This window comes from Sceloporus undulatus, chromosome 2 (genome assembly GCF_019175285.1).
Source record: "Sceloporus undulatus isolate JIND9_A2432 ecotype Alabama chromosome 2, SceUnd_v1.1, whole genome shotgun sequence".
Classification (NCBI taxonomy): Eukaryota; Metazoa; Chordata; class Lepidosauria; order Squamata; family Phrynosomatidae; genus Sceloporus; species Sceloporus undulatus.
This window is the reverse complement of record NC_056523.1, coordinates 62,386,295-62,409,619: the sequence shown is the minus strand read 5'-3', so window position 1 is coordinate 62,409,619 and position 23,325 is coordinate 62,386,295. Positions and strand designations below refer to the sequence as shown.

At 40.3% G+C, this 23,325-nt stretch overlaps 1 protein-coding gene across 3 annotated transcripts in view; it reads right to left on the bottom strand.

Moving 5' to 3' along the window:
* PHF2 (PHD finger protein 2) overlaps nucleotides 1-23,325 on the bottom strand; it is a 168,685-nt gene that overhangs the window by 21,740 nt on the left and 123,620 nt on the right. For all 3 annotated transcript variants that reach the window (XM_042451500.1, XM_042451503.1, XM_042451501.1), the window contains exons 9-17: nucleotides 22,620-22,726; nucleotides 20,271-20,362; nucleotides 19,296-19,385; nucleotides 15,762-16,166; nucleotides 13,261-13,380; nucleotides 8,767-8,885; nucleotides 6,618-6,796; nucleotides 6,118-6,191; nucleotides 5,001-5,158 (exon numbers count right to left, since the gene is read on the bottom strand). In XM_042451500.1, coding sequence (XP_042307434.1) covers nucleotides 5,001-5,158; nucleotides 6,118-6,191; nucleotides 6,618-6,796; nucleotides 8,767-8,885; nucleotides 13,261-13,380; nucleotides 15,762-16,166; nucleotides 19,296-19,385; nucleotides 20,271-20,362; nucleotides 22,620-22,726 — 1,344 coding nt within the window. The remainder of the gene's footprint in view (nucleotides 1-5,000; nucleotides 5,159-6,117; nucleotides 6,192-6,617; nucleotides 6,797-8,766; nucleotides 8,886-13,260; nucleotides 13,381-15,761; nucleotides 16,167-19,295; nucleotides 19,386-20,270; nucleotides 20,363-22,619; nucleotides 22,727-23,325) is intronic.

Genomic DNA, 23,325 nt, shown 5'->3' with positions numbered 1-23,325 from the left:
CAATATGACATCCCTTTCAAATATTTAAAGAAGGCTATCATATCACCCCTTAACCTTCTCTTCTCCAGTCTAAACATACCCAGCTCTCTAAGCGGCAGTACAGATGGATGGCTCCATGCCGCTCATCTTTGCCCCGTATCTGTGCAGCAGCATCCGCATGCTGCAGCACAAACCCACTATCTAAAAGGAGCCTCTCTAGGCGGCTCCTTTTTTGTGCCAGCCCTATGACGGCTTTTCCCCCCAGAGCAGTTTGGGCGCTTGGGCTCCCACATGTCATGGACATGCAGCCCATGTGGGCAGGGTTGAACAAATGTTGGTGCACACTCCCAAACCCTACTATCACTGCCAGGATTCTGCTTCCTGGTAGTCTGTACCAGCCCTAAATCTCTCTTCTTAGGGCATGGTTTCCAGACCCTTCACCATTTTAGTCCCCCTCCTCTGGACACACTCCAGGTTGTCAACATCATTTCTGAATTGTGGTGGCCAGTATTGAACATGGTATTTCAGGTGCGGCCTGACCCAAAGAGAATACAGTGGCACTATTACTTACCTTGATCTAGACACTATACTCCTATTGATGCAGCCTAAAATTGCATTGGCCTTTTTAGCTGCCACATCGCACTGTTGACTCATGTTCAACTTGTGGTCTACTTGGACTCCTAGATCCCTTTCACACGTAGTTTCATTCAGCCAAGTGTCCCCCATCCTATATCTGTGCATTTCATTTATCCACACTAAGTGCAGTACCTTACATTTCTCCATGTTGAATTTCATTTTGTTAGCTTTGGCCCAGCTTTCTAGTCTATTAATGTGATCATCCTGGAGACTTAAATTCATTAACCAAGTATTCCTGTACTACCTCTTTACTTATCCTGTGCTGCATTTCCCCTATTGTGTCCTCTGCTCCATTTTCCTCAGGTTGAGCACCCTTTTCCTTTGGTGAGAAGACTGAAGCAAAAAAAGTGTTGAGTAGTTCTGCCTTTTCTCTGTCCCATTAGCATATCTGCATAGTGGCCCTACAATTTCCCTCTTCTTACTTTTCCTATGGACATACCCCAAAAAGCCCTTTTTATTGTTAGTAGGGCACATGTTAATATTAGCATATAAAACACTTAATAGCTCAGGTACTTTACCAGTTCTGACCAGCCCAGAGTTTAAGTTTAGCGAGTGAGCTCTGATTATCATGCTTTTGAAGAAAGTCGCCTTTGTAGCTTCCAAACATGGTGAGTCGTTTCAGTGACAGCACCCTGGAACTCTCTTTCAATAAAGATAGCTTTCCACCTAAATGCTGTCATTCAGTTGCAACTATGTAGGTTTTTGGTGCACAGGTAACTGTTCTTCTGTTGTGTGTGCTAATGGCTATTTCCATTTATAATTTAGGAGCTATGATTTTTGATTGGATAGAATGACCTACTGAGATCTTTCAGCTAAATTGTCTTATCTTTTCTCTGGAGAGAACATACATATAGTGTGATGTGTAGCAAAAATTGTAGTTAATGTTGCTCGCTTGAGAGATTAATTTATTGTACAAAACGGGGTTTCGTGTCACGGCAATGAGTTCATTTAAACACTTTTATTGTTAACTCTCTAGCTAGTCTTATTTTAGACTGTTTTATTTTGTATCTCATTTTATTAAATTTGCTTTTAGTTAGTCTGTGCCCATTTTAACCCCTATTTGAGTTTTAAGTGTGACTCAGTGTTATCTTTGTATATTTGCAGCCCTTTTGATATTTTTTATCTTGTATTTTATATGTTGTAATTTTGTAACTGTATTTAGTATTCTAGTGATATGGTCAGCTGACTAATCAATAAACTTGTTGATTTAATATTATTTTGATCATGTTTTGTGTAAGTTGTTAGCCACCCAGGGGCAATTCTGAGAAAAGGTGGGACAGAAACCAAATAAATGGAAATAACCCACTTTGAAATTAAGTAAGAGTGCATCTACACTGTAGAAATAATGCAGTTTGACACCACTTTAAGTACTGTAGTTTCATCCTATGGAATCTGGGATTTTAAGTTTTACAAGTTCTTTAGCTTTTTGTGTCTCACAAAACTACAGATTCCAGGATTCTGTATGATGGAGCCATGGTAGTTAAAGTGGTGTTAAACTGCATTATTTCTACAGTGTAGATATATCCTAAGAAATAAAGTTCCAGTGCATCTTTTAAAATAGTTTACAACTGCCTAAGTAGTTCTCTCAGTCAGTCAAACACCACAAATACAATGTGTATTTGCATCAGATAACTGAGCTGAAAATTTGGGAACGCAAACAATATACAGCTCAGAGAAGAAGGGCACTTCAACTTTCATCTACCATTATGGATGAAATTCCATATAGCTTTTGAAACCTTTCTCTTTGTAAACACTGAAATTTGTGAAGTTCACATGTGATTTAGAGAGGAGGGACCTTTGGTAATTATTTTCTCAGCAAACCAAATGGCAAGAAATGGAATGGCTCAGAAACATTGTAGTTAGAAATGCACAACTGTTAGGTGAATTCCATTAAGTGATGTTTTATCTTCATACTAAAGTGTAGTAACACAAAATAATTCCAGAAATATACCCTGACATGAGGCAGAATGAGGTGTTCACCTCTAGCAGCAAATGACACTATGATGGGAGGGCCAAACCTCTGGCATCTGCTTTCTGTTGCAAAGCAAAGCTGCATTCTGGGCAGCCTGTCTTGTATCCTCTAATGGCCCTCATGCCCTCAGATAAGAATACTTTTTCACTCCCCATGCCAAAGTAAGATTCAACTGTTAATCCAGCTTCTGTAGCGGGAAGTGCAGTGATGACCTCTTGTTCTTCTCTTGAAGTAGCAAAATGTTACAGACCACTTCTGCTTGTACAACAAAATATTACAGATCACAATTGAGGTAACTGCAGTAAGGTATTAACCAGCTGTTGTTTCTTCCAGAAGAGATTCTGTGGGACAAGGTTGGTAAGATTATTCAGAAGGAAGGAATGAAGGGAAGGAACTGAAGATTACAGAGAAAGAACACAAAAAATAAAGAGAAAACCGATGGAATAAATACAGAGAGACATCTAGAATAGCCTGTGCATGAGAAAATGGAACACTACTGGCCTTATTCAGCATTAATCAATAAGCAGTTTCATAAGCAGGGAATGATAGAGAATGAAGCCTACACAATTTAATTTAGTTTAAAGAAGAACAAAGAAAGTTGAGAGGAAAAAGGAAATCTGAAAATTGCATTCATCTAGAGCTCGATTCTATGCTTCAGTGCACAGGACAGGAATCTCAGCTGCTTCTCCAAAAGCAAAACTGATATAACACACTGATACCAAACTACCTACAGAATGCATTGAGATGTTTAATGCGAAGTCATCAATGCTGTGGAACCTCAAGTCTGGGGATATACTGGCTAAAGGAGCTCTAAGATCGTTTTGGAGAGACTTCAGTTTCAATTTAAATTGGCTTATACACATAGTGTATTGAATTGGTGGTAAGGTATGTTGGCTTGGGAAACATTCAAAAGAATTACATACATCCATGTAATTCCTAGTTTAATACATTACCACGGTAACATGGATTACCACAGTAACATGGAACAGAATCACATGGAAATAGTCCCCTTGTGCTAATCCAGGCTAGAATACAGCACTGCAAAGAATTCCAGGGAAAATGTATGACCAAGCCCTAGAACAGCTTGAGATCTGCATATTCCAGTTCCAAAGCATTGCCTCTTGCCTTCACAGTTCATTTAAATTCACTGCTTTCTGATTTACTACTTCATTTCAAGTGAAAATCTATTTTCATTTGAAATTGTCTACTACAAACTTTGATTTTCTGTTTAGTAAACACTTCAGTCCACATGCTTACAGAAAGGTTTACACAGCAACAAAGTTAGTGGCACATAAGCAATGAGATTGTTCCAAATGAACAAATAGGGAGACCCATTTCATTTTTGTTGCCTTTGGAGAAATTAATTTTCAAAACAGTTTGCTATTTGAGCCAGTTTTTTCAAGCACCTCCTCCTAAAGGATTAGGAAAATGAACAAATGAATCGAACACATTTAGTTCTATGAATTAAATAGTTCACATTTTTTCTTGATCATTTATTTTAAAATAAATAATTCTTGTTACTGTTATTGTTTAGGTAGATTTTCAGCCTTTTTGTAGGCAGGATTCCAGTTTTGTAATGGTTTTACACACATATCCTACAGTTGCTTTCCTCTGGAGCTCGGGCCAATCACCACCACCACCACCAGAATTTATACAAAACAAAAACATTTTTGCCACTGCAAGTCTTGGCTAATATGCATTCGTGAGCTGAAGCATGTCCAGAGGAGAGCAACCAAAATGGTGAATAGTCTGGAAACCATGTCCTATGAGGAGCAGCTTAGGGAGCTGAGTATGTTTAGCCTAGAGAAAAGACAGTAAAGAGGTGACATGATAGCCCTGTTTAAATATTTGAAGGGATGTCATATTGAGAATGGAGCAAGTTTGTTTTCTGCTGCTCCAGAAAATAGGACACAGAACAATGGATGCAAGCGTCAGGAAAAGAGATTCCACCTGAACATTAGGAGGAACTTCCTGACATAAGAGTGTTTGACAGTGGAACTCACTGCTTCGGAGAGTAGTGGAGTCTCTTTCTTTGGAGGTTTTTAAAAAGAGGCTGGATGGCCATCTGTCAGGGATGTTTTGATTGTGAGTTCCTGCATGGCAGGGGTTTGGACTGGATGGCCCTTGTGATCTCATCCAAACCTATGATTCTATGAGACAACATCAGAAGCCCAAATCCAGCATAACACCAGTAGTCAAATACAAGCATGACAACACCTTTAGCTTGCTGCCCTTTTCTAAAAACCTGTTCTGAGGTAGGGTGTTCTCAGAAGCCAGGGTTTGAGGACAAGCTGGGATACTAAGGGGAGGGGAAATTACATTCCTCCCCATGGTTCCTCTGATGGAAGCAATTCCATCAGTAGAACAACACCATTTGATTCTAACTGCATTGCAGATGACACTCTATACTTACCTGTTGGTGTTATACTCTAAACCCCCAACTTCTTTGCTTGCCTGCAAAAGATCCAGGATGCCTGCTGAGCTTCCAGTTTCTTTCTTTCCTTTTGAATTGCGCCCTGGCTTGGCTTCTGTGTCAATGTGGAGAGAATCTTCATCTGAGGAGTCATCACTCTGGAAAGTCAGTGAGAGAAGGTCTTTTAAAATTGAAAGGGCCATACTGAATTGTTCAATTTGTGGTGTGATGCTAGCATCTCCTCATTTCCCCTCCCCTGGAAATATAAGAATTCATTTGATGATCTAGAAACAAAGGAAGCTGCCTTATATCATCTGACCATTGGTTCACATTGCCTTGATTTCTCTATAATGACTACCAGAGGCTTTCCAGGCTTTCAGAAAGTCTGCTTTAGCCTATCAGAAAGAATGTAGGAACTGATCATGGGAGCTTTTGCCTGCATGGCATGTGTTTTGTCACTCAATCAATCTAAGAAAACTGCTAATTTCCAACAATCCCTCCAAAGAAAATAAACACCATAGTATGCGCAATGCTGCTTGTCTGCCCATAGAATTATAGACATCACAGGCAGAAGAGATTTCCCCACTCCACCCCAGCAAAATGACCCTCTGGAGCAGATCTGGAGAGGGCAGAAAGATGACAAGTGGGGGGGAAAAGAAAGGGGAAAGTCCTAAGCAGTCCTCTGCTTGTGACACATAGGACATGACCGAAAGATCATTTTGATTGTAAAATAACAGATGGAGTGGGGTCTGATGGCTTCCCTGTCATTGGAACTGTGAATCCACTTTGGGTTTCAGTTCAGACTTTAAAAGAGCTATCCAATGCTGTGAAATCTATTCCTCAAATAGGCCCAGCACCCTGCATAGCTCCTTTCAGCTAAAACTCAAAAAAGATTCACCAGCACAATGTCATGGAATCCACCAGTGATCATTAAGTTGACATTGTTGCTTTTCAGTATATAGGATTAAGTATGTAAGACTAAGTACACAAAGCTATCTATAACAAGTAACAATATAGCTTTATGTCATGTAAGAATGGTCAACATGCAACATCCAAATACAATATTTGTTATGAATAAAAGTGCATATGGAACAGCATTAATAAAACAACAGAATACCTTATACAATACAGATTCCACCTTTGATTTCTTCACTGGTGTGGGATGTGCAGTTTCTTTTGTATCTGATAAAACTAGAAAGAAATTGAAAGAGAGAAATATGTACCTTGCTAGTAACAGTATTCATCCACTTTTACATGTGCAACCTATGCCAAAAGGCCTTTAGACACCTCTTCATAATTCTACTATCCAAAATATACAAACATAATACAAACAAGAGATTAAACAACTATCCTTCCCACCTAGCCACACCCAGAAGTCATCTTCAGAACAAAAAATTCCATGTATGCTTGCCTGTTTCTGCTATGTGTGGGCAAATTGCATGGCACTGAGCTCAGTTTTACCTTCTTTAATCAGCCACACATGGATCATCCAGCCCATAAGCAAGAATTCTGAATGGCTTCTAAAGGGCTCTGACTGACATTTTCCTATTGCTACAATCAGATAGATTACTAGTTTAGGCAGCAGTTTTCATAACAGAAAAGAAAAATCAATCTTACAGGACAAATCTCTCTTTGTAGTGTTTTTCTTTCTTCTAATTGGAAATTCATCAATTTTCAATTCTCCATCATCTGAGACATACTCATACTCATCTTTCACAGGTTTTGTTTTATCTTCTTTGAAATTTTGCAGTGATCCAAATATACCAGGATTCAACTGTGTTTTCACTCCCTTTGAACTATTTAAACAACAGAGATGCTGTCAGAAAGGACACTAATGGGCCAGATCATCACATTCTCTCTTTTCCATGAACAGGAAATGGAAGGATCATATAATCAACAGGTGAGTATATGTAGAGAAGCATGCAAAACATTTCATTTTTATTATTACTCATTAACTGTAATGAGCACAAATCAAAACTAGACTTCACTAGTAAGAGAAACTACAGACTCCACATAATTTAGTATAAAATAGCAGGCATTATATTTCTGTATTGCTATCCTAATTTTCACTCATTGCCTTCAGATTAATAACGTCTGGGTATTTAATTAACTGTGCAAATAATTAATGAATTAATACATAGTAAACATTTTTTTAAAAAATCACTTTTTAAAAAAGGAAGTAAAGAATCAAATTACAATTACAAACAAAACCAGAAATTGTTCAGCCATGGCCCATGAATTCAGAAGAGGCCTAGATGCAGACTCAGAGGCTGAGGAACCAGTAGTGCCTATAGAAAATACACTCAGCCCAAGCACAGCTAGGAAACACCTGGAGCCTGAAAAACCTTTGACCATGGAGCTTGAGACTAAAAAGATGATCTTGTCATACCAAGATGCTTATTTGGAGCTCTTTCATGTGCTGCATCCTCTGGTCCACCTTGCTGGCCTGTTCAGGTCCCAGGACCAGTCTCAACACAGCACTGCAGAACAGAACAATAAACCCAATCTCACAGATCTACCTGTTTAGACTGGTAGAGCTTGTTTAAACTGGAAAGTATAAAAAGGCATTTTAGCCAAGCCATATATGATGATGAAACATGCAAACTCTGAATGATGGGTGTTCATAATCATTGTCATAATCATTGTTAATCTGTTTCAATTAATGGCCCATACCATTTCTAGAGCCAGAACAAATGTGTGTGTATGTGTCTTCAAGTTGCCTGCTGATTTATGGTAATCCCATGGTTTTCACAGGAACTTTTTAGGTAAGGAATACTTAGGTAAGGAATATTTAGAAGTGGTTTTACCACACCAGTTCCTTCTCCTGAAATTTAGCCAACAGAACCAGGTATTATTTGGCAGTCTCCCACCCAAGCACTATAGCAATAGCAGTTTCATTTATATACTGCTTCTTACCACCTAAGCAGTCTCTAAGCGGTTTACAACTGTAAGCTTGTTGCCTCCAACAAGCTGGGTACTCATTTTAGCAACCTCAGAAGGATGCAAGCCCGTGTCAAGCTTGAGCCCTGGCTGGTATTGAACTCACAATCATATGGTATGACAAGGTCATCTTTTTAGTTTCCATCTCCAAGGTCAAAGTTTTTTCAGGCTTTGCAGTAAATCCTGCACCACCAGGATTGACCTTGCTTAGTTTCGGAGATCAGATGGAATTTGGTGCCTTTAGGATATTTAAGCACAATAGAACAAATCTATATAGCAAAACAAAACACAAAACCAAACAATCAACACATACATCAATTCTGATGATTCTGTCAATAACCTCTTCTCTATTGTCAGTACACCAATTAAATTTAGTCAGTTCAATTCACTCATGAGCACCAACTATAAGATGTGGGGAGGTAGGTTGGTCTGGCACTTCCCACCTGCTATTAACCATCGAAGTCTGTATGCTGTGGTGGACACAAACATATAGCCTGCCACCAAGTACATGCTTCTCAAGAGCTCCTCCAGTCCTCAGATAACTATTAATGAACATTTTCACTGGAACTTTCAACTGCATGATACACGTCTTGTGACCACCAGTTAAAGGATGTGCCAGCCCTACAATACTGATTATGATCACAATTCTGTGGTTGCACCTGGCACATGTGCCCACAGAGGGGCTTCTTATATGGGCTACATGATTTTCATATTTTGCTATTTTCTACTGTGCTTGGTGTATCCAGTTACGGACAAACTAAGCATCTAACCAAATAAACATGTTCCAAATGGGTTAATCATCACAAATCACCAAAATTGTACCTACCCCAACAGTTTCTTGTTGGAAAATGAAAACATAAATTTATTGTCCTTGTTTCCTGATAAGGGTGTCTTCTCTAATTTGTGTTCCTCCTCCATTTTCAATAATGAATCAGGTTTGCTGTTCTGAAATTTAGGGAAACAGAAAACAGTTCAGGATAACAATTATTTTATCTGTGTGATATTTGGGTGTGCCAGTTAAAGGATGTGCCAGTTACAATACACATATAGGTAACACAGTGCACATGCAAATCTTGCCATAATAAAATCTGTCTCCATCAGAAAACTTGTCACAAAAGGGGGAAAATCAGTATTTTGGATCATCTGGAAGTAGTGCTGCCCAGAATCAGTCTAACAGTAACACAGCAGTGAGGATGCTGGAACTGCCATCATTTAGCTGCAATAAAGCAATAGTACACTGAATCTTTGTGAAGTACAGAAATAATGCAAAGGAACAACCACCACCCTCTTTAGCCTTAAAAATTGGTTTGAGAGCAGTCAGATGGATACTTGAAATGTGCAATCAGTTCTAGATTTCAGGTCTAGATTTCAGATAGGAAGGCTGCTGATTGCAAAGAAGGAAGGACCATGTGAATAATTTTTAAAGATATTAAAAATTATCTTTAAAAATCTGGTAAATCTCTAAAGACACAAAGCTAATGCAGTGGTTTAAAATATGGGCCTTCCACAACAGAAAGCAGTTATGGGTGGGCCAAGCCAATTGGACCACACTGTGTTTTTGTTTTGTTTTAATGGCTTTCATCTTTTCTTTTACTAATGGTACCATTTTTTGAGTAAAACTCAACTGAAAGAATGTAGTTTTGGTTAGGATTCATGCTTATATACAGTGATGTTGCTGATGTCGGCAGTGTGAAGAAAACAACTTGCCCTCTCGATCCTTGCCCTTCATGGCTGGTTGTCCAAGGTGGAGATGCAACAATGACACTTTTGAAGCACATTATTAATACATCTCTTAGGGAAGGCCAGGTTCCATCTTGCTTAAAAGAAGTGGTGGTAGGCTGCTTCTGAAAAAGCCTTCCCTAGACCCCTTGGACAGGAACAACAATATACCAGTCTCACATCTCCCATTTTTGAGCAAAGAAGGCTGTTGCTCTTCAACTCCAAACAGTCTCAGATGAAACAGATTATCTGGATCCATTTCAAACTGGTTTTAGGGCAGGATATGGAGTTGAGACTGCTATGGTCACCTTAATGGATGATATTCATCTGGGTATCAAAAGGGGAACAGGGGAAGTGTAACCCTGCTGGTACTTCTGTACCTCTCAGCAGCCTTTGATACCATCGACCATGGTATGCTTCTGGAAGACTTGGGAGAACTGGGAATTGGGGGCACTGCATTGTGGTGGTTCCGATCCTATCGGGCAGATTCCAAATGGTGATGCTTGGGGACAGTTGCTCCTCTAAAAGGGAGCTTAAATTTGGTATCCCTCAAGACGGCATTCTGTCCCCAATCGTATTTAATATATACATGAAGATCATCCGGAGACATGGGGTGGGTTGTTATCAGTACGTTGATGACACCCAGATATATCTCTACATGCCTCGGTTTGGTGCTCAGACTAAGGATGGCATCTCTCCTCTGAATGAATGCCTTAAGGCGGTAATGGACTGGGTGAGGAAAAACAGACTAAAACTGATTCCAAATAAAATGGAAGTACTCATTGTAGGGACCCCTAATCCCGGTATGAAGATATGTCAACCAGTCTGGGATGGGATGACACTTCCCCTAAAGGACTGTCTTCTCAGCTTTGGAATGATCCTGGATTCGTCCCTTCAGATGTCTACCCAGATAGAACTGATGGCCAGGAGTGCTTGTTATCAGCTTCGGCTAATACGCCAGCTGCAACCCTTCCTGGAACCAGGGGACCTGAAAACTGTAGTACATGGGCTGGTAGCCTCATGACTTGACTTCTGTAATGCGCTTTACATGACGCTATCCTTGTGCTTAGTTTGGAAACTGCAGTTAGTTAAAAATATGGCTGCCAGATCAGTCACTGGAAAACCTAGAGGTGACCATATAACATCAATTTTGAAATCTCTTCACTGGCTGCCTATTAGTTTCTGGGCACAGTACAAGGTGTTAGTGATGACCTTTGAAGCCCTTCATGGCTTGGGTCCAGCCTACTTGCAGAATCTCCTTCTTCCATATAATCCATCCCGCACATTAGGTCCTGTGGAAAAAACTTATTACAGCTAACAAAGACCAGGCTGGTTATGGTTTCTCAGAGGGCCTTTTTATCTGCTGCTCCTAAATTATGGAATGGCTTGCCGGAGGAGATCCGATATATCACCAACCTTGACTGCTTTAAAAAAGCCATCAAGATGGACCTCTTCCGACAGGCCTTCCCTGACTGACTGACCCAGCCCCCCCTCCCCAATTTGGACTGACTTGGACTATTCCAAGATTGCCCATGACCTCCAGCTCTGGTAATGACTGTTTTATTGATTTAATGATTTTAATTGTATTTATTACAGTTTGATGTACTGTAATTTGTGGCTGTTGTTGTTACCATCCAGTGCAGGGGGTGGTGAACTGTCTTGCCCTCATGCCCAGACCACTGCTGAAGGGGGAGCGTCGTGACCTCCAAGGCAACTCTATCGTGGCTGCAACCACACCAGACCCTGAAGGCAGCCCCTAAGACAATTCTTCCCACCTGGAAAAGGCCTTCAGGATCTGGCACGAGTGCACCACAATCCCTAGCAATCACAGAGGATGGCAGTGCTGTAGCCTTCAGAGGGCCTGTTTAGGGTCTGTGTGGCTGCTTGGTGAGCAGGAACATGCCCTTTCCTGCTCACACAATAGCTATGCCAGTCCCTCTGGGTGTAGTGCCCCACACGTGACACCCACTCTGGGGTGTCACCTGATGTGGTCTGCACTCCCCTTGCAACACCACTGCTTATGTATCTCAACCACACTGTTTGGCTCATGGTTGTTTTCCAGACCAGTAAGTTACTAAAGTTGAGCTACAACTAGAAGCGTGTTTTTTTAAAAAATAAAATGCAACATATTTGCAGCCAGAAATCCCCTACACATTGTCCTCTCCTCTTGGGAGACAGTAGGAGTGCTCAAAAGAGGTCTGGAAATGGAGGTAATGGGATAAATAAAATGTGCCCATTTTGAATTGGCATTGATTAGGGATGTGGGAAAACATCTTGCCATTATCAAGATTTTGGTTAAGACAAACTCAGGGCAATGGACACCTTTCAAAGATTTTGAAGTCCCCTCATGAGATCCTGCCCTAGCATTCAGAATAAGGCAGCAATAATTTTTTGGTTACTGTATATACTCATGTATAAGTCTAGAAACTTAGGTCAAAAAACTGAACCCAAAAACCTGAGTTGACTTATCCATGGGTCAATGCAAGTATTGTATTTATTTAAAAGAAGGAACCATACCCTGGTGAAAAGCAAGAGTATAATATGTGAAGCACCAACCCCCTCTAGTCTCTCATTCATCCAATCTTAAGAGGAAGCACAAAGAGATATGTCAGTTGGACTTTTGTAAGTTCTTTGACGTTGTTTTGTTTTACTTCATCTTTTAGAGCCTTTGCTATATGACCCTAAGTTTTATCCTCGACTTATCCACAGGTCATAGCAATAGCCATAATTTTGGACCCAAAACTTGCCCTCGACTTATATACGAGGTCGACTTATAGTTGAGAATATACGGTAGGTTTTCCACAGAAGGTCTCTATATAGAACCACTGCCTTTTTTTTCCTTTGTGAAGCTAGCCACAATCCATACACACAACCAACCTACCCGAAGTTGCTACTACATTTTTACCAGTCTATGTGACAATGTAACTGTTGTGACATTTTTCATTTTTGCACATTTACACAAATGTACACTCTTTAAAATGTACAAAATTTTTCCAGAACTAAAAATAAAATCACACTGCCTGAGACAAGTAGAGTGATTAACAAACAGAACTATTTTTATGTTAGCAAAGTGTTTCAACTTCTACCTTTTTCATTTGTATATATATATATATATATATATATATATATATATATATATATATATATACAGTGGGCCAGTCACATTGATGGGCTAACATGCACTGGTCGCCATATTTAACAATATGGATTGCAACCTTCTGATCCAGAATTGAACCCCACGGATGGGAAGGGTCCACTGTACATATACACTTCACAAGAACAAATATGAACAGGGTTGATTCTCCCAGTATTTTGACATAATCATAAATATGCATGCCATCATGTGGTGTCTAAATGACTGACATAATCATTACCGGCAAGAAAACAATCACGTTGTTACTGTTGTTATTTATAAAATAGGCAGCAAAAGAAAAGAAAAAAAGAAAAAAGAAAAAGAAAAGACAAGTAAGGAGAACTATTGGGGTACAATTTATACCCCCTGTAGCCTTGCTTTCTCCCAAAATATCTTCAACAGAAATTTAGTTCATATATCTTAAGAATGAACTGAAACATCTGTAGAAGCACAGAAGATGGGTCATACCTTATATTTCCATTTTGCTTCTGTTTTGGTCTTATTTTGCTCCCGAATTTCAAACTTCTCCACCTCATTTTGCTTTTCAGCAGGTTCTTTATTAGGAGGACTCACAGCATTCTTGGCAGCCTAGTTCAAATAAACAAAGAAAAAAACCCAAAAGAAAACTCAAATCAACAGATGATCTCAAATGCAGAAGCTCTATTAGGTCTTTAGGAATGTGGAGTGATGAACTTCAGTGGAGAGCCCACCAGTGCCAATTCTACCACAGTTGTGCTATTGGAAAATAATGGAAGGATAGTGCTATAGTGCTCTATAGTTCCACATAGTCACACAATTGTGCTATAATTATGAAATAAAAATGAAGCAAAAATACAGTCACGTTGTACAAATAAAATCCAATCATGTTACAGTATCATTAGTAGATCATGATTGGACATTTTGTGCATGCATCCTTATCATGCTATTGTGCATGTCTGAAAAATGTGGTTCCATCCCAAACACAACAAAATAAATTTTCCATATTTAAGAACATAATATATATCCAGTTCAAATAAAATAGTGCACTATACCTGAAAATAAGAAAGAAATCTACTCCAAAAATGAACATAGCAATGAGAATGAATTGCCTACATCCAAATACAGTCTGGGAAAAGGTTCCCGATAGAGATCTCCAACAGTGTGAATGCATTGTTATTACTTTCCACACTTTTCCAATAGTGCTTCATTCACACTATTGACAAACCATTCACAGGATTTCCCCATGAATGAGTAGTTACGAGAAGTTAAAGGTTATAATTATACGTTATACAGGATGAGTGTGACATCGTGGAGAAAATCTTCGCATGATCATGCTATAGTGATGGGAGTATTCCATTTTTCTCCCATTTTTTAATCCCATGTGATCATCTCCTCTGTTACAGTGGAGGCCTGTGTCACCTAAGAACCTTGAAAAACAAGTTTTCTTGATGGTGGGAAGAACCCTCACACATAGTTCTTCTGCATGGTCCATTGCAAAGGATCACTCTACAAGTGTGAAGAGCAACAAGGGTCTAACCAGAGCTAGTGCATTTTCCTTTTAATGTGCTTACTTTCAACTACATTCCTAACACTTCGATTGTTAACTAGTTTATCTTATATTAATTACATATGCTAATTTGGTCAGTATGAATTCTCAGAACAATAACAGCGAAAATGTATCAGGAATTTATAGACAGCTACATAAAATGACAGCATGGTGTTGTGGTTTGAGCTTTGAACTATGACTCTGGACACCAGGATTCAAATACCTGCTTGGCCATGGAAACCATGGGTGACCTTGGGCAAATCATATTCCCTCAGCCTTGGGAAAACAACAGCATGCCTCTTTGAATTGCATAATAGTGTCACTTTAGGATGGCCATAAGTCAGAAATGACTTGAAGGCACACAACAACAACAACAACAACAATAACAACATAAAATGTCAAGCTTAGAGGAAACAGAAAATTATTTCCCTATGCTATGAATAACCTGCCAAAATCAAGATAATAATAAAAACCTGCCAGTCTTCGAGCTTATTATGAATGGTTTCTCAGTCTGAAATATATATAAAGCAGTTCCATGTCTAGAGAACTGTGTGCACCTTCTTTCCTTGTTATAGATGGCTAATTGCCAGATTTCAAACCTATTTACATAGGTACGGGACAGACTGCCCCAAAAGGGTGGCCTGCCAGCGGCTTATTTCCCTCCGGAGGGAAGCCACAGCCGCCAAATCATATGGCTTCCCTCCGGAGTAAAAAGAACCCAATGTTTCCAGGTTCTTTTTAAGGAGCCAGAGTGACACCATGAGTGCGCTACTGATGCACTCGTGACGTAAGCGACGGACGGTGCCATACAGATGTTGCGCAGCACTTACATTACAATGGCGACACCTGTGTACACAGGACGCTGCCATTAGTATGCCGCCACTCTGTACTAGGGTTAGAGACCATGCGATTGGTGCGCGGTCCCTAATCCTAGTTTCGCCGCCGCCACACCACAAAGTGCTGTCTGTATTAGGCCATAGTTTTCCAACCAGCAATCATTTGTTTTAGTAACAGTTTCTCCAATATTTACAGTACTGTGTAATCTGTGTAAACAACAACAGGGATAATAGCAGCAACAATTCATAAACTCTCAGTTGGAAGACTGACCACTTGACTCCATGATAAATTGCACCAAGGGCCCATGCCTTTAAAGGAGTAGTAAGGCCCTCAGCCAGTGAAGCACTCTACATCTACCATTTCGTATCAAAGTATAGCTGTCTGATCTATGCTAACAGACCATTAAGGGAGCTGAAAACCTGTGCAACCAAGGTTCTATCACCCTTGGAAGCTAATATATAGAAACTTCCCCTGTTCAGTCAAGATATGGATGTCCAGGACATCCATACAATGTGTGACCCACGGGTGGGTCCAGCACTGCTACCCCTTCCCAAGGTATAAGGGGTTCTTCAGACACAAATTGTTCTTTCTGAACATCTCTACTCACCTTTCCCTTCTTTGGTGTTTCAATCTTGGTTAGGGCCTCTTTTGTGTGAGCCTCAAGAAGGTCCAAGTTAGGAATGGCAGGTTGAGGAGGAGCTTCTTTTGTTTTCTTGCCTTTTTTCTTCCCTTCACCCTTCACCTTTGGTGCCTTGGGCGGTTTGGGAGGCTTGGGAGGCTTGGGGGGCTTCGGTGGCTTGGCTAGTTTAGCAGGTTTGGGGACTTTCGTTGCTTTTGGAGTTTTCTTCTTGGGGGCTTTTTCAACTGGTGGTGGCGGAGGTGGCGATGGTGGGGGTGGTGGGGGTGGTGGAGTCCGTGGTGCAGGCGATGGTATTTCTTCTTTCTCCACTGGACTGACCTCCTCAACATTCACACTGGCACTCACTTCAGGTTTATTGACTTTCAAAGCATTCTAGAGAAGAGAACATGGACAAGGATTCAGAGCAAGCTGTCAAAAATGGATCCTTGAATCCCTACATGGTGTGTTCTAAATCTACTTTTAAGCTGAGGAAACTCATTAAATGAATGGATCTTACATAAATATTGACTTACCAAATTCCCATTTATGTCTCCATGCTTTCTGACCACATTTCTCCATCAATGATGAAATGTAGGAAACAGAGGAAGGCACAAAATCATATGGGAAAAATCACATTTTGATCCAGATTCTGATGCTGATAAACCAAGTGATCCTCCCTATCCCATATCATTTCTGGATTTCTAAATTGCTAGTGCAGAGGGGATGAAGCTAAGTATGGGGGGACCTTGATCATGGGTAAGTCACACACTCTCACCTTCAAAGGAAGGCAATGGTAAAACCTCCTCAGAACAAATCTTGCTAATAAAACCCAGTGATGTTTACTTTAAGGTTGCCTTAATTTGGAAACAACTTGAAGGCACACAAGAACAACAACAGTGTATGGTTCTGTCAGTTTTATTAGCCTTTCTGAAATGCACAACCTAATAAGCCTACTATATCTATTGTAAAGATTTAAATGAATGTTGAAGACTTTAATACTGAGCATCAGCATAGCAGGATGTACTTATTTTCTAGCATACTCTGTATAATTTCTACTGATTTCAAAGGCAAAACATAAAGGGGCGGTCCAGTGCCATGTAGAAACTCTGCAGAAATGTACAGATATAATAGTCATATACTTGCATAATTCAGAAATGCAATCTGTGTTAGAAAAATGATTACCCCTAATTATAATTATAAAGGCGGTAATTTATTATTTGCTTGGCTTGTTCCCTTGTTCTTGCTTTTACAGTTTCTAACATCTGAGTATTCTCTTTTTATTTCTTTTTGCTAAAACAATAGGAAATGAAAGAGAAATGAAGGCAGTGCTTTGTTTAAAAATGCTAATCAGTTTTAAGAGAATGCAAGTCAAATCAGTTGGCATCGAAGAAATCAAACTGAATTATATTTTCCCCCAAGGTAAAAAAAAAAACATATTAAAGATGTACAATAAAAATTAACAGTGTATGACAAATTAAAATGAAGTTATTTTCTATTTATGCTGTAATTTTAATAATTATCAAAATCCATATGTTACATGTTCATAGTATTAGAAGATTGGTTCATTTAGTGAAACTGAATGGTGAGAGACAGAAAGAAGCATTTCATCATATAGCACAGAGGGTGCATCTACACTGCAGAATGAATGCAGTATGACAATCCCATGGTTCAATGCTATGGGATTCTGGGATTTGTAGTTTTGTGAGCTATTTAGTATTCTCAGTCAGAGAGAAAGCTCTGGGGCCACAACAAACTACAAACCCCAGGATTGCACTGGATGCGGCCACAACAGTTAAAGCAGTGTCAAACTGCATCAGTGTGGCAGCAGCCAAAGTTAACACTATGGAATTCCTTTCCAGAAAATGTAATAATTAGTGCCAGTTCTGACTCCAATGAAAGGGGATATGAAAGAAAAGGCTTTAAATGACTAGTACTCAAAATGGATCTATATAGTTTATACAAGCAGGAACACTATGAGTGAGAAAATGTTACTTCACTTAGAATCATAGAATCATAGAATCATAGAGTTGGAAAAGACCACTAGGGCCATCCAGTCCAACCCCCTGCCTGTGGACTTCCCATAAATAACTGCTTGCTACTATGGAGCTAGTGTGCCTTTGCTCTGATCCATCAAGTCAGTTGTTATGTCTTTATGTAAATCTGTAGGTCTGACCAAGAACTCATTGACAGGGTAAGCACAATTAATTTCCATTGGTTTCAGTGAGAGGAAAGCTACTATCCTAGATAGATCTATTCTTGAACTCAGCAAAGCTAACATCTGTATTCTCTCTGGGAAGTTACCCAATACCCAATAAACCAGGGGTTGGCAACCTCCGGCCCGCGGGCTGGATCCGGCCCCCAGAGGCCTTCCTTGCGGTCCCTGGGGGAGGTTGCCGCCGCCGCCAGGCAAAAAAATGGCGGCGCCCAGAGTGGCAAAAAGCCGCGCTGGGCGCCGCCATTTTTTCGCCCAAAATGGCGGCGCCCAGAGGCGAAGTCTTGCGCGACCTCAAAGAAGGTCGCGTGAGACTTTGTCCTCCTGGAGGCCCGATCCAGCCGTCAGAGCCCTATTTGAGGGCTCCGGCGATGGCATCGGGCCTCCTGGAGGCCCGATGCCGTCGTTGGCGCCCTCCAACAGGGCTCCGGTGGTGGCAGCGGGCCTCCTGGAGGCCCGATGCTGTCGCTGGCGCCCTCCAACAGGGCTCTGGCAGCGGCAGTGGGCCTCAGGAAGGCCCAATGCCGCCGTCGCAGCCCTATTTGAGGGCTCCGGCGGCGGCAGCGGGCCTCCTGGAGGCCCGATGCCGTCGCTGGGGTCCTCCAAGAGGCTTTTTTGCCGGCCTCTGACAGGGCCTGGGGCCCCGTCAGGGGCCTGCAAAGATGGGGAGGCCTGGCCCCTGGAGGGTGAAAGCTCCACCCCGGCACGCAGCCCCGCCCTGGAGGGTGGAAGCTCCACCCCCAGCATGCGGCCCCGCCCCCGGAGGGTGGAAGCTCCACCCCTGGCACATGGCCCCGCCCCCAGTGGGTGGAAGCTCCACCCCCGGCTTCAGCCCCCCAGTTGCCTGAGGGACAGCAACCCGGCCCCTGGCCCAAAAAGGTTGCCTACCTCTGCAATAAACCAACAAATCAGGTCCAAACTCAGTATATGGTGCCAGTGTAAGATGTACTTGAGAACATAAAATACTATACAGAACAGGGATTTCTAACAGAAATGGGATTACTGATGGAGACTGCTTCTAAGGCCATACATGTCATCCAATTCAACCAATTGTTATAACCTGGCAATAAAGTTTTTTTAGATTTAAAACCAGAAATAAACGTTAAACTTCATAAGGATGCATGCAATCTGTTTCTTATAGAAATACACCAGTGTCTCTATTTGTATAGAAGAATACTGCTAGCCTTACAGGGAACCTTTGGGTTTGAATTAGTGTCAAAAGATCCATCTGTTAAATACAGGGATGCATAACATTTGGCACTGTACAGGGAAATGCAGGAAGCAATTGACATCTAAAACAGAATACCAACCTCACTTAATCTTATTTCTTTGGCAAGGTCCTTAATGAGTTGTGCTGGTTTAAAATGTTCTGGGAGTTCATCTTCATGGTCCACTAAAGCCTTGAATAGAACAAAGCAAAATACAAAGGCTTAAAAGTGTGTCAAGAGACACTATAATGTCACATTGTTAAAATCATGCATGACTAAATGTTACTAAGCACTTTGGTTCAAAAGAAAGTCAAATACAGCAGGGTTGTTTCTGCAAACAGAAAGGGCCCTTCTATGAATTGAAATGGGTTAGATCCAGCAGAGCCTTCCACAGGGGAAAGTGGAAACAGGTTTCCCTTTTTAGTGAAGGCTTCATGACACTTCCCACACTGTTTTGAATGATTCTATATATACTCCTTTTCCATGTAGGGATCCCCATTTCTAATTCTGCATCAGAGTCATTTTTATTAATTCCAATGTAAGCCAGTATGTTTCTTATCTGTCACTAAGGCTACCCTCTGGCAAGAAGAGGACATGATCCCCCTCACTCCCCAAAGCCTTCTCTGCAGTTTATATTATATTTGCTATTTTTGGAGCTGCATAGACTATGCTATGACACAGTTTTTCATAGTGGTTTGAGCACTGGACTATGACCTTGAAAGCTAGGGTTCAAATCCCTGCTCAGCCATGGAAACCCACTGGGTGACCTGGAGCAAGTCACACTCTCTTGCGCCTCAAAGGAAGGCAAAATCAAATCCCCTCTCAACAATTCTTGCCAAGAAAATGTTAGGGTAACCATCAGTTGGAAATGATTTGAAGGCACACAACATAGACTATAATACAAAAAAATAATAATATTTTACTGGAAATTTGAGATACGAATAATTTATCTAGTTGTTGTTTTTTTTAATTCAAGATTTCTAATATAGTACTATTGCTTCTGCTACCAGAAATTTCTCCCATACCCATCCCTTTTTTGGAGTAACATGCAAACCTATAATGCAGACAGAGACTTACCTGCTTTTTTGTCCAAGCCCTGAAAGCACCATTTAGAATTTTTGCTCCCTGGACTAAATGAGGAGCAGGTTGCTTTCCAGCTTTGTGCAGTCCTAAACACAGAAAAGAATGAAAGCCAATGAAAGCCAAAATTTAATTTACAATGGAGAAATCTAAAAATATGCAAGCACTCTGAAAAACAATTGAAAGAAGTATATCTATAATGATAAATTTGTAGGTCCAAACTTAAGAATCTGTTTAAAATCTGAATTTGAAATTTTTAAAAAAATATATTTGTATTCAGAACATGTTAAGACTTGATGATGAATTTCTTATTTGGTGAGAAAATGAAAACTGGCTGAAATCTCTGCCCAAACAAAGCTCAAGTTATCATTCAAGACATTACTATTTCAGATATTTAAAATTGCCTTCAGTACAGTTAGATTGAAAGTACAGTCAGCCCTCCACATTTGAGGCTTTGACTTTTGCAGATTTGATTATTCACAGATTTGATTAATATGTTCTCTCTGGGAATCTCTAGTTCCTGCAGCATGACTCTGTGGTCAAAATTCAGCAGAAGTCGCACTGGTAGAACTAGAGATTCCTAGAGAGAACACCTTTCCAGGCATTTGTAGGTCCTCCCGTGCAATTCTATGGTCATCTTCTGGCAGATGTTGCTCACAGTATAGCATTTTTACATTTCTATACTATTTCATTACTTAAGCACTCTTGGCAGTTTACAACATGTAAGCCAATTGCCCCCAACAAGCTGGGTATTAATTTTAGTGACCTATGAAAGGATGAAAGAGTAAGGGGCTGTACCTACAGTCCCTAAGGGACAGCAGGATGCCTCCCCTTTCTTAGCTGAATTGGGGCTGTGGCAACCTCATGCCATGGCCCCAATCTGGCGTTTCAAGGGTGCTAAAAGGAGCCACTTTTTGCGGCTCCTTTTTGTGTCCTCTAAAGGATGTCATAGCCTTGGTAGCGCTGCTATACGGCACTCCTTCAGCACTGCGTCGTATGAAGCACTATGATGCCGTGCACCGTGTGGAGCAGCATCATGGTGACCTGGGGTTGGAATCAGGGTGTGTGTCATCTGGCTGGTCTGAAGAGGGCCTCTGTCAACTTGGAGCGCTCTGGGATCGAACTCGCAATATTGTGGCTGCAGTATCAGCATTTAATCACTGTGCCACCAGGGCTCCTTATAACACATAGTGTTGTGCTGGAGGACCTGAAGATTACTAGACAGCTCTTCTCTCAGTTAAAAAATAGTGGGTTGTTTTTATTTGTGGTTTTTCCACCTTCAGGGGGGTTCTGTGACCCTAACCCCAGTGAATGTGGTGGGCCCACTATATGCTTGTGCAGGTGGACTTCCCCACTTTCTCTCACACAGCTCCTGTAGACCTCAAGAAATGCCTGGAATGCTAGGCAGAGTAGCTTGCATGAATATATCATACTTGGGGAAGATGACTCCACATTACCTTCTACAAACCCTGTCCCATTTCTATGCCATACTGTACCCCTTCCCCCATTGCAGGAAGAATAGGGTGGATAGGATCCTTCTTCATGCAGACCTTTCACTGGTAATATGATATGAACTAGTCAATATTAACATTTAACAACAGACACAGGAGATTACTGTTAAACTTGTTTATTTTCATGTAATTTGTGTCTTAAATCCTAACCACTTTAATGGCTAAAACATGCAGTACATTTTAACATTTATACAAAATGCAAGTAGCATTTTGAGATTATTATGCAATGTGTTTCATGTTCAGGGACTACTTGCATTTTGTATTAGGTACAGCATGAACATCCTGTTCCTATAATAGGAACATCAATGTTTTTGAAGTGTTTCAAAACTCCTTCAACTGCATGTATGAGCATTGCAATTTAAAGGTTTAACTGAATGAAAATGGGGATCTGTTTGGCACCAGTTTCTATGGCTGGGTGATACACTTCATGCCAAAGACACTGTGAATAAACATTTGAAAATGAAGAGACTCTTCACATAAAAGATTAGATAAAAATACAACAGCTGCATGAAGACTAGACACTAAGCCTGGATTGCTGAGAATTCTGGTTTATTGGTTTATTACTTGCATTTATCTCCTTCCACAAGTAAGTGTAACAAAACTGACCAAAACATATTGGATAATGAAGCTAAAACTTCATAATTTTTCATTAAAACCATTTTTGTATTTAAAAAGTTATTTCACTGAGTTTTACTTGAATCGTAGAACCTCATTACTAATGTGCTTCCTCTCAAAACTTTTAAGTGTGACTGTGAGGTTAAAAAAGCATCCACAGTAAATAATACTATGGTTCAGGACATCACAGAACGGAAACAGAAGAGACACTTTTATTTACCTTTGAATGATTCCAGCAGGTGTCTTCCTGTGTACCAGCATGCCGTTTCAAAGTTGGGAAACTGGGTTAAGCTGACAATTTTTAATCGTCTTTCAACTTCATATGCTCTATGAAACATGTTTAAAAAAAGTTTCAGCTGAACAGATCACAAGCATCTTTGTAAAACAAAAGAATTATTTCTTCCATCATTGCATTGTAACACACCTGTGTGACATTTTGATTTCAATACAGTCTGCTATGCCCTGGCAACTGCTATGAAAATTACCAGCATAATCAGAGGGGGGAAAAACTCTTTACATAATTCTTGCTGAGTACTAGTAGTAAGATTTATTCGGTCATTGACCAGTATACAAAATAACTTGATAAAATAATTGCAATTAATTCTTGCTGATTTTAAGTATAGAGTTATCACAGTACACTGTACCATATTTTTAAAAATATACTGTTCATCACAAAACAAGTATATAAAATTCACATTTGTAATATATATGTGTAGTGCAATACATGTTTATACAGAATTAAGTCCTATTCATTCAATGGAACTTACACCTAGGTAACTGTGCATAACAAGGCAGCTAAAACCTCTTATTCATATGATGTCTAATATGAAAATTTCAGTCAGTTATTAAGTGAGCTAAGAGTTATAATTATCAATTAATTTTTTTTCAAAGTGACAAAGGAAAAACTAATTATTTGTTTTGTGAAA